Source organism: Chenopodium quinoa, unplaced genomic scaffold (assembly GCF_001683475.1).
Source record: "Chenopodium quinoa cultivar QQ74 unplaced genomic scaffold, ASM168347v1, whole genome shotgun sequence".
Classification (NCBI taxonomy): domain Eukaryota; kingdom Viridiplantae; phylum Streptophyta; class Magnoliopsida; order Caryophyllales; family Amaranthaceae; genus Chenopodium; species Chenopodium quinoa.
The window spans coordinates 2,959,280-2,970,763 of NW_018744093.1; the positions used below are offsets into that span (position 1 = coordinate 2,959,280).

The 11,484-nt window shown below is 35.1% G+C and overlaps 2 protein-coding genes across 2 annotated transcripts; both read right to left on the reverse strand.

Annotated features, from left to right (window-relative positions):
- Positions 1-237: 237 nt before the first annotated feature.
- On the reverse strand, positions 238-1,392 carry LOC110692087. The gene is made up of 2 exons (XM_021869071.1): positions 1,108-1,392; positions 238-819 (listed from the first exon to the last, which is right to left on the reverse strand). The coding sequence occupies exons 1-2, from the start codon at positions 1,390-1,392 to the stop codon at positions 238-240; spliced, it is 867 nt and encodes a 288-aa protein (XP_021724763.1).
- Positions 1,393-1,401: 9 nt separating this feature from the next.
- Positions 1,402-3,679, reverse strand: LOC110692088. The gene is made up of 3 exons (XM_021869072.1): positions 3,180-3,679; positions 2,485-2,629; positions 1,402-1,935 (listed from the first exon to the last, which is right to left on the reverse strand). Exons 1-3 carry the CDS (start codon positions 3,677-3,679, stop codon positions 1,402-1,404), a joined length of 1,179 nt encoding a protein of 392 aa, XP_021724764.1.
- Positions 3,680-11,484: the final 7,805 nt, after the last annotated feature.

The following is an 11,484-nucleotide window of genomic DNA, read 5'->3' on the forward strand; positions in this document are numbered from 1 at the left end:
GAAGTCTATGACACAAGCTCTCAACAAATCTTCTAAGGTTTGAATAGTTCTCTCAGTTTGTCCATCTGTGGCAGGGTGAAATGTCGTACTCATCTTTAGTGTTGTACCAAAGTTTTCCTGCACGCTCTTCCAGAACTTTGAAACAAACCTAGAATCTCTATCAGACACAATACCCTTTGGAACTCCATGTAACCTCACAACATTCTTGATGTAAGCTTTTGCAAGTTGCTCCATCTTTCAGGTCTCCTTCATTGGTATGAACACTGCAGATTTAGTAAGTCTATCCACCACGACCCAAATGGTATCATTTCCGCTCTTTGACTTTGGGAGGCAAGTCACAAAATCCATCGAAATGCAATCCCACTTCCATCCAAGAATTTCTAATGATTGCACGGTTCCTTGTGGTCTCTTGTGCTCTATTTTCACCTTTTGACAAGTTAAACACTTCGCTACAAATTCCGCAACTTCATTCTTCATTCTAGGCCACCAATACATCTTTTTCAAGTCTTTGTATAGCTTGTCCCCTCCTGGGTGTACTAAGTATGGTGTATTGTGTTCTTCTTCCATTAAATTTCTCATTTCTTCCTCACATTTTTGTGGTACACACCATCTACCCTTGTACCTTAAACTTCCATCTTCATGAAATTTGAAATCTGTAGCCTTTCCTTGCTTGATTTTCTCACGAATCCTATCCAACTTAACATCTCCTTCCTGACTTTCCCTTATCTCATCAAATATTGTTGGTTGAATGCTTAGATTCGCAAGTATACCTGCTAGCACTCCGCATTCTACCACTTCCAAGTTCATTTCTTCATTTCCCTACACAACTCATCAGCCACTATCAAAGTGTTTAGTCCATGGCTAGTCTTACGACTTAGAGCGTCTGCAACTACATTTGCTTTCCCTTCATGGTATTATATGTCTACATTTCACCCCATACAAGTAATGCCTCCAAATCTTTAGTGCAAAAATGATTGCAGCTAATTCTAAGTCATGAGTAGGGTAGTTTACTTCATGAGGTTTCAACTGTCTTGATGCATATGCAATCACCTTTCCATTTTACATAAGCACACATCCTAGACTATTCTTGGATGCATCACTATATACATCATAGATTCCACTATCATCTGGCAATGTAAGCACTAGTGTTGTCATCAACTTTTGCTTCAAGAGTTGGAAAGCTTCCTCACACTTCTCATCCCACTCAAACTTCTTGCCCTTCTTCATTAAAGAGGTCATAGGCTTAGAAATTTTAGAAAAGTCCTTCACAAAACGCCTATAATTTCCTGCTAAACCTAAGAAACTCCTAATGTCATACACCGTCTTTGGTGTAGGCCATCCTTTCGCTGCCTCAATCTTTGCTGGATCTACTTCTACCCCATCCTTGGACATAAAGTGACCCTAAAATGCTACTTTCTTCAACAAAAACTCACACTTGGAAAACTTCGCATAAAGCTTATTCTCCCTAAAAGTTTGTAAAACTGCCCTAAAATGTTTCACATGCTCCTCTTTATTTTTTGAATACACCAGTATATCTTCTATGAACACCACGACAAACTTTTTCATAACTGGATGGAACACCCTATTCATCAAGTCCATAAAGATTGCTGGAGCGTTCGTCAATCCAAATGGCATTACTGTGAACTCATAATGTCCATACCTTGTTCTATATGCAGTCATGGGAATATCCTCATCTGCGATCCTCAACTGAGGGTATCCAGACCTTAAATCAATCTTGGAAAACATAGATGCGCCCCTCAATTGGTCAAATAGGTCATCAATCCTTTGTAATGGGTACTTGTTCTTTATGGTGACCTTATTCAACTCCTTATAATTAATACACAACCTCATACTCCCATCCTTTTTCTTAACAAACGACACTGGAGCTCCCCAAGGCGATGCACTTGGTCTAATGTATCCCTTTTCTAGTAAATCCTACAGTTGCTCCTTTAACTCACTCATTTTTGCAGATGCCATTCCATATGGTGCCTTGGTAATCGGTGTTGTCCCCGGGACCAACTCTATTGTGAATTCAATTGCCATTCTAGGTGGCATTCCTGGAATCTATTCTAGGAACACATCTGGAAACTCATTTACCACTTCTATGTCCTTAGGCTTAGATGTCTCTTCGTGTTCCAAGTTTCTTACACTACAAAAATATACTGGATGTCCCTTCTTAATATACTTTGCGACTTCATCATAGATATGATCCTTGGGAACTTTGTTTCACCTTGCTTCTAATGTGTTACCAACTCACCCTCAGTTGTACTTAACTGCACCTTCTGCGATTGACAACGAATCTCCGCACTATACTTACTCAACCAATCCATTCCCAAAATAACGTCGAAGTCACTTAACCCAAACTCAATGAGGTCAGACAAAAAAACCTTCCCCTTGGTCTCTAATGGCACATTTTTAAATGTTTTGGTACACTGTACTACCTCCCCCCCTAGGAATAACTATAGGTACATTTATGACATCTACGGTTCTCAGACAGTGTGATAACATTGAAACAGTGGCTTTTGAAATGAAAGAAAAAGTTGCACCAGAATCAAACAAAACTTTAACAGAAATAGAGTTAATAGAAAAAGCACCAGTAATAACATCCTTTGTAGTATCAGCTTCGTGCCTATGGATCACATTCAGTTTTTCTAGAGCTCCACTCTTCACCTGATTATTCCCATTATTGTTGCCTTTCACCCCATTCTGTTGTGCCCTTTTGTTCCCTAAATAGATGTTGTTCCCCTAAAAGTTCCTTTGAGACCTTCCTTGATTATTGTCTTACTTGTTTCAATTAGAATCTTTAGAGAAGCACTCGTACTCCTTATGTCCCGACTTGTTGCAAGCGCGACAAGTAACCAAGTTACCCTCACAGTCTCTTACCAGGGTGATCATTCCTACGCCTCTTGCAGTAAAAATGCCTTGGACCCTTGTTATTTCCCTGGTTGGAGTTCTTAGGCCCTCCATTGAAATTTCGTCCACTTTGACGATTGTTATTGTGGAAGTTATTGATGGTGTTGAAGTTGTTGTTGTTGTGGTGGTAATTCTGCTTCTTAAAATTATTCTGGTTACCTTGAGGGTTTCTAGAGTTCTGTCCTATCTCTTTTCTCTTTTCCTTCCCTTCTGCCTCAACTAATTATTTCCTTTTCTTCAACTCCAACGCATAAAGGTGTGCAGACCTCCCATAAACTTCATCTAAGGTTTCGAACACTTGTCCACACAGCTTTAGCTGCAAATCAGTGGTCAATCCACTCTCAAACTTCCTAGCTTTTGCCTTTTCTGTAGCAACAAACTCCTTGGAAAATCTTGACAGCTCAATAAACTTGTTATAATACTCGGTGACTAACATATCCCCCATTGTTAGGTTAGAAAATTCCTTAGCCTTCTGTTTCTGTAGGAAATTAGGGTAAAACATGTCCCTGACCTTCTCTTGAAACGTAGTCCAATTAAAACCAGGTAGTGCTTTGATGGTAGTCTCATTTTGTTGCCACCAAAGGTTAGCTTCACCCTTGAGATAATAGGTAGCACAGCCCACCTTCGAATTTTCTGGGCATCCTACTGCCCCAAACAGTTTCTCAAATTCCCTTAACCAGTTCTCCAACACGGTTGGATCAGGTTCGCCTTGATAGGTTGGTGGCTTGCTTAACGCCACCTTCTTAAATAGTTCCCCCCTAAGCATCCCCACTGTTGAGCGACCCCTGTCAACTGCCTTACAACTTCACTCAACTCATTCCCTTCATTGTTGTTCCCATTTCCTTTTGCCATCTTCCATCTCCTAAAGTAAAAATAAGGGGTCTTTATTAATTATGGTCATGGTTAGCTCTCAAGTTAGACACCCATCTAACTAACTTATACCTTTCACACACACACACACTTAATTTAAGCTAACAAATTGAGATTGCAAAATTACAACTCTCAAAATTTGCAGCATTATCATCCAAGTTTTGATTGCTAACCAACCATGCATTTAATAAAGCATCACATCAATAAATAAAAATAATTCCCATTATTTCCCAGAGTTTAGAAATGAATTATTGGAATATTTGAGTAAGAAATGGCTCATTGGAGTAGTTATATGAAATGAATGATTTGGAAATGAAATGAATTGTTTGGCAGTAAAATGAATTATTTTGCAAGGAAATGAATAAAAATTTTATTGCTGAGTAAGAAAATGAATAGGAATGAATAACCTACGCAACTGAATAGGTTTATTGACTCATTGTGGCCATGCCACTTATTACTTCACTGAAAAGGACATAATTAAGATGCGAAAATGAATTAATAATCCTAAAGGAAATGAAACTAAAAAAATCTAGTCCTTTCGAACATTGTCCTTCGATTGTTTGTAGCTTCCAGGATCGAAGTCAGGGTCATCTTCCTCCTCTATTGGTTCAGGTGTCTCTGGATTTTGCTCTACTTGAATGAACTCTTCATCTTCCTCATTGTCAGATGAAATGTCAATTATAATTGGAGTTGGGGGTGGATTTAGATTTAGAATTTCCATAATGGAACTATCAACAGTATGGTTACTCTCATCATTTAGCTTTCCTTCCTCTTGCCCTCCATTCGCTCCTACTTGATTACCCTGTAGTGGGGAAGAATTTCCTGATTGATTGCTAGTGGAAGGGGAATTATTCCCTGCTAGGTTATCATAGTAATAATTTGGATATGGAATATGTAAACGCTCGCAGTGATACTTTTCTACTCGAACGAGATAAAAAAATCAAGTATATGTAGTCAGGGTACCACTGTCCAAATTAATATTTGTATTTGGAATAGTTGGGAATGCCCCTAGGCAAATAGAAATCAACAAATTTTGCTTTGACGACAAGATATGGTAGTTCGTCAGGAAAATAATGAATTATCATAACTGAAACACGATCAGGAAGGTCATAATGTCTGTCTTCTAAGACATCGCTCATGTGTGAACAATAGAAACGAATTTTCTTGACATAGTCAAAGGGATTTTCAAAATCTTTCTTAATTAGAGTACCAATTTGAGAGTGTTTGCTACAAAAGATTGGCATCCTGTAAAGGAAAAGACTTAGAAAAGAATTCCCTTCCCAAAGAAAATAAAATAACACAGTTCTTGCATGAATTTAGGTTAAATGTTCAATCAAACAATTTTACTTATTTCTAGTCACATAATTACATGCTTCCAATCAATTAACTCACATGATCAAACATCACAACCTAAATATTAATGCATACAAGAACATGATTATTTCTAACTTATATGCCCCTAATTCTTTCCTACCCAAGCTCACAACATGCTTTTTAAAGCTTTTAACACATAATTCTTACCTTAATCCTTCGCTTTCCTGTAAAATGAACAAACTAAAAATATTTTTGACTCCTCTTTATTAAAAGAAAATTTTCGAAAATAAATTCCGGAAAGGCCAAATTTTCGGCCATAATTAAAAAAATTTCGACACCCCAAGTGTATAAAAAAAAATAGGATTTTTCCAAAAATATATATAAAAAAAAAACTCGACCCTCATTTAATTAAAATAAAATAACTTAATTTTAAAATTACTCAATTAAATAAACACTCGGCCAAGCTTAAAACAAAATATTTTAAAACACGTTTTTGGCTTTAGTGGTAATAAAAATCTCAATACTACTTTGTAACAACCTAGAAATTCCTTTCCTTTAAAATATCTGGTTTTCTCTTTTGAAAAATTCGAAATAGGAAAATCTAAGACATTACTGCCACCGTGAAAACGGCTAAGGCAGTTATCAAAGACACACAACAGAAGACTCACTTTAAAAACCATTCAAAATAAGTTAACCTAAAAAGTCAAACCAAAGCCAAACGAAGTCAACCTACAATTTGGAACCATTGTAGGCCCTTATCGAAACTCAAAACGAATGTTAAAATATTTGTGTTAGTCTCACAAGCAAATATATAATAATCAAGCGAATAAAACACATCACATTCTTATGGAAACTAAACAGGAATCGCTCTTCACTCATGCCCATCATAAAATGCTTCATCACCTGAAAAGCTTCCCTTTAATTTGCCCCCACGACTCGCCATTTGAAATGGGTCGTCATAGAGCCAAGATAAAGACAAGGCCAAACAAACATAGAAACAAACAATCAGCAAAGCTGAGTACATAAGCGTAAACAGTACACATTTACATGCTTTCATCCTATCAACACACAACTTACCTTGTTGCACCTGTTTACAAGCATACAACATACCATACAACCAACCAATAGATAAATAAATTGCTTATTTAATTTGATTACGCATCGAACGGATTTCCCACCAAATCCCTGCCCCAAATAAATTGAGGTAAATTCCAGCGGGAGCTAACCGGGTAGGCAAATGCCACATGAAAGTGACTGGACGTCTTGCGCATAAAATAAATAGGAAAATACAACGTCCGGTATTCCCAGTAGAAGCTATGGTTAAATATAAAACCCCATTACTCTCCCCATATGTTGATACTTGAGGTATATACGTTCCAAGAGTTTTGGTGCGTAATCTCTTTCACTTTGCGTTGTTTACATATTTTTAAACTTGGTGATGGCTCTCAAACCATAACACAATCAATCATCATAAATCATTCAAGCAATCAAACATACCGATTTAATTCTTGAATAATTAGTGACCACATAATTTTAATGTTGAACCTTTTTTAGACTAGCTCGGCATTAAATAACACCTTAAGCGCATAAAGCACCGCAAATCCTATCACTCGGTGTTTAGAACACCTTAAGTGCACTTAGGCACCGCATTTTCTTTTATTCCTGTGTACTAAGACGCTTAATAGATCAATTCCCATACTTAAAGCATCAATAAAAATTATATGAACCATAATAAAATTCCCTTTTTATATTCCAAACCAAAGTAAACATTTAGTTTAATCAAACATGCTCTCAATTATGTCAATAATAAAAGTGTGGTTCATAATCAACATGCCAACATAATTAATTCCAATCATCAATTCACCACAAATAATCCAACTTCACAAATCAATCACCAATATCAATCTAATCAACAATTCCAACTAATACCTATCATGATACTACCTAGGAATTAATTAAACAAAGGCTAGCATGCTTCTACACACTTAAATAATTACCGAGTACGCGAACGTACCTCGAATATGATCTCAAAATCGCTACGACTACATAAAATCACTCACTTGGAAATCTCCTACAACCCAAAATTACAAAGAGACATTAATACCTATTCATAATAAATTTCAAGCAATGTATACACTCTTTAAATCACTTTTAAACCCTTTAAAACATGCTGAAAATTAATTTAAATCACCTACTTTTATTCCCAATTAATGGGTAATTAAAAATCCTTTCAGGAAACATAATTCTAACCTTTATATAAAAATTACATCTTTGTAAAAACTTATAAAATTGCTGTAATTATGTTTAAAAACACCTATTTCAATAATTTCAATCAACTACAATCAATTTCTATCAATATTCATTAATTTAGAAACCTAGGGTTTTCAATTTGGGGAATTTTAATTCAAAAACTAAATCTGAAAATTATATACATACTAATCATTATTCAAACACCATAAAATCATCACACACACCAAAAACAATAATTAAATCAAGGCTAGATTAAATTAAAATAGAAAGAGAATTTTTTTTTTAGGTTGTGCACGCACACCACCATGGCAGGGCTGCTGCCGCGCTCGCCCGCCGATGGTGTTGCTGCCGGCGCCTGCTAGGTGCAATGGCCGGCCGGTGAGTGGCTGTGGTGACGGCCGGCCACTCGTGGGTGGCGTGTGTGGTGTGTGGCATGGAGGTGAGAAAATAAAAGGGGAGGGGGGGAAAATTAAGGGGAGAGAAAATAAGAAGAGATAGAGAGAGAGTTTACCTTTGAGTATTCTCCACCTTGGGCAAGGTCTAACTTGCTCATGTGATGGGTATATATACCCTCTCTCAAAACCCTCCTAGCTTAAATTCCCCTTTTACCCTTAATGATTTTTTCTCCTATTCAAACTAGTCTTTGAATTTCTTTAAATTTCATTGACTTTAAAATTTCCTTTTATAAAATAATATGCCCCAAAGTTTCTAAATAATAAAATAAAATATTTTCAAAGCAATTAAATAAATAAAAATGGACCTTTAATTAAAATAAACTTTTGTAAATTAATAAAATACCATAAATAATTCATTTCAAATTATTTAAATACTTCATAAAAAAATGTTATAATTTAATATCCGTATAAAAATACGGGGTATTACACCCTTGTTCTCTTTGTTTGATCTAATTTGCATAAATTCTTGTGATAGTAGACTTGTGCACACTATAATTTGCTGCTAGTTTGGCTTTTGCTCCTCTAGGGAGATTGTTATTTGTTTGCATTACTAGCATGGTTTCAATGAGATGCCTTTTGTGTCCAAATTTATTTTGGGTTTAAGTCTATTCCTTTGATCAATCTCTTCATGTTGGTTGCTTGATTGCCCTATTTCTTCCTCCATTAAAATTTGATCAGTACTAAAAAAAATCAGAATTTTTCTTTTTTTTTGTTTGATTTTGATAAATTGGTGATGAAGAAAAAGACTGGAAGAAGTGAACTTGCTCTCCCTTTTGCTGCTGTCTCTCTTGTTGCACTCTGATGATGCTGCTGATGTTAATGAAGATGGTCTTTTTTTTCTTTCTTTAAGAGGTCTGAATTAATGTAAACTTTAATTTGTAGGACATGTGTGTTTGAAACATTTTAACTGATGTTGTAAGAATTTATGATATACAATGTGGTAGTTGACAATGAATTTATAAGGTGTGTTCAAATTTAATGTGGTGGTTGACAATGAATTTATAAGGTGTGTTCAAATTTAATGTGGTACTTTGGAGGGTAAATGAAAAAGGGTGAAAATTTTGAATGTGGGGAAAATTTTAAATTTGGGAAATTGTGGATGAAATTTAGGAGGGAAACGTATCCACTCCAAACTTCAGCCAAAATTTCCCACAAAAACCTCACCCACAAAAATGTGGTCCCCACAATAAATCCCCACCAAAAAAATTTGATTTCCCTCCTACCTTTAAACATGTCCCCACTTTCTCTCTCTTGATTTACTCTCTCCTCATATTCTAATCACATACAATTATGAACCTAAACTATCTTTCTCAAAATTTTCTAGGAGACCACGAGAGCTCCAAAGTTGCATCTAATATAATCCGGAGGTAGTATTTACCATAACAAAATTCCCTTTTTATATTCCAAACTAAATAAAACATTTAGTTTAATTAAATAAGCCTTTAAACATGTCAATAATAAAAGTATTGTTCAATAACAATATTCCAACACCACCAATACCAATAAATAAATTATTTCAACCAATCATGCTTCACAAATATTTCACCTAAACCATTCCAATTAAATCAATCTAATTCAATTCACCAATTCCAACCAATTCCTAGCATGAAACTAATTTAGAATCAACCAAAATAAATCCTTACATGCTTCTACATGCTTAATAAATATCGAGTACGCGTACATACCTCGAATAAGCTCCTAAAGTTGCCGTTTACACTAGAACACTTCCCGAACCAAGTCTCCTACATAGAGGGACAACAAACCTACATCAATTACCCTTGTATATACAATTTCCAGCAACTTAAACTCACTTTAAATAACTTATAATAATCTGAAAATTATTTTGAACCCCTAATTAACCTCTCTTTTAATGGGTAATTAGACCCTTTCATTAAAATCACAATACTACTACTTTAAATAAAATTCAAGCAATATTCCTTGATTAAAAACCCCTTAAAACTTTATTAAAATATACTTTTATTCCCAATTAATCAATAGAATCATTAGGTATACAAAAGCCCCAAATCAATTTGTATAACAGCCCAAAAAAATTATGTCTTGAATAAATTAAAAACCTAAACTTTATAATTTATGAAATCTGCAAATATACCCATAATAATAATATGTAATATGAAATAATCCCCTTGAAACATCATTATAAAACTAGCTAACCATGTTTTAAACAATTTAAATCAAAACCTCATACGTATATCATTAACTTAAAACAAATAAAATAAAAAGAGGAGGGAGAAGGAGGGTGTCACGATAGTGGTGGTCGGCTGGTCGTCGGCGGCTGGTTGGGCAGTCAAACTCCGGCAGTGGCTAGCCTTCGTGACGTGGCAGTAGTAAGTGGAATTGGATCCACTTGATCCAATTCCCACGCATAAGGAGGAAAACAAGAGAAAAAGAAATAAGGAAAAAAAAAGAGAAAGAAAAAGAAAAGGAAAATGAGGAGAAAACTAAACTTTTGACTTATTGACTTTGTGTGGGAAAATTTTGGGGATAAATGAAATATTTATAGTGTAGAGTAGGCTAGGGTAGGTTTGGACTTCATAAAAAAATGAACTTAAATAATAAAATAGTTGGGCCAAATGTAAAAATAGGATGATTGGGTTCATTATGAAAATGAGCTACATTCGGATTGAATAATTATTAGCCCAAAAATCAAAACTTGTTTATTTAAATCCGATAACTAAAATAATTTAACCCAAAATATATTTTATAAATAAATAAGTAATTTATAAAATACATTAAAAATATGGGGTATTACATATACAAAATGACCTTAGTTGAGAATTTAATCTCACTTGTAACCTTATTCATTAAGTGAAGGTATTGTGTGCAGACTGGCTTGGCTGATATGTTTCACTTGTAGGCTGATATGTTTCATTTGTTGGCTGATATGTTATTTTATGTTGGCAGATATATTCCTTTTGTTGGCTTATATGTTTTTTTTTAAATGTTTGATATGTTCCTTTTGTTAGCTGCTGCTATAAGACATTAGTTGGCTGATATCTTTATTTTATAGGCTTATATGTATAATTTAATTGTTAGCTAATATGTTTCATTTTGTTGGCTGATATGTATAATTTAATTGTTGGCTTTTGTTTGCTGATTTCATCCTTTTGTTGGCTGATATGCTTCATTTGTTGGATGATATGTTGCTTATGTTGGCTGATGTGTATCTTTTGTTGGCTGATGTATTTCTTTTATTGGCTGATATGTTTCATTTGTTGGCTGATACGTTTTTATTAATATCTGATATGTTCCTAATGTTGTCTGATATCAAACATTAGTTGACTGATATGTTCATTTCATTCGCTGATATGCGTCATTTGTTGGCTAATATGATCAACAACATACGAAATATTTTTTATCTCCTTCTCTCTCCTCTTTCCCCCTCTTCCTCTCTTTCTTTCTCTCTTTTTCAAATGAGTGTGGGGTTTCTTCTAGGAGCTTTATGATTGAAGATTAACATATCCCAATATCCCCAAATAAGATATGGAACGAAGTATTTGGAATTCCCCCAATTGTCGCCCAACTAGCCACCATCAAACTACCACCGTTGCTCCCCAATTGCCACCCAACCCGCTATGAGCAACGTTCACAAAATCGCAGCCCAAAATCACCAAGCCATTGCGGTACCACCTCCAACCACCGTCCACAAATCCTTATGCCACCA

What these genes read in the sequence shown, in the direction of transcription:
- LOC110692087 (XM_021869071.1), bottom strand. Translation starts at nt 1,392, where the DNA reads ATGTCCAAGGATGGGGTAGAAGTAGATCCAGCAAAGATTGAGGCAGCG. An exon ending in ATGATAGTGGAATCTATGAT is followed by an intron (nt 820 to 1,107) that starts GTATATAGTGAT and finishes TGAGTTGTGTAG; the next exon opens with GGAAATGAAGAAATGAACTT.
- LOC110692088 (XM_021869072.1), bottom strand. Translation starts at nt 3,679, where the DNA reads ATGCTTAGGGGGGAACTATTTAAGAAGGTGGCGTTAAGCAAGCCACCA. An exon ending in TTAGATGAAGTTTATGGGAG is followed by an intron (nt 2,630 to 3,179) that starts GTCTGCACACCT and finishes TGTGATCCATAG; the next exon opens with GCACGAAGCTGATACTACAA. An exon ending in TATCACACTGTCTGAGAACC is followed by an intron (nt 1,936 to 2,484) that starts GTAGATGTCATA and finishes GAGCAACTGTAG; the next exon opens with GATTTACTAGAAAAGGGATA.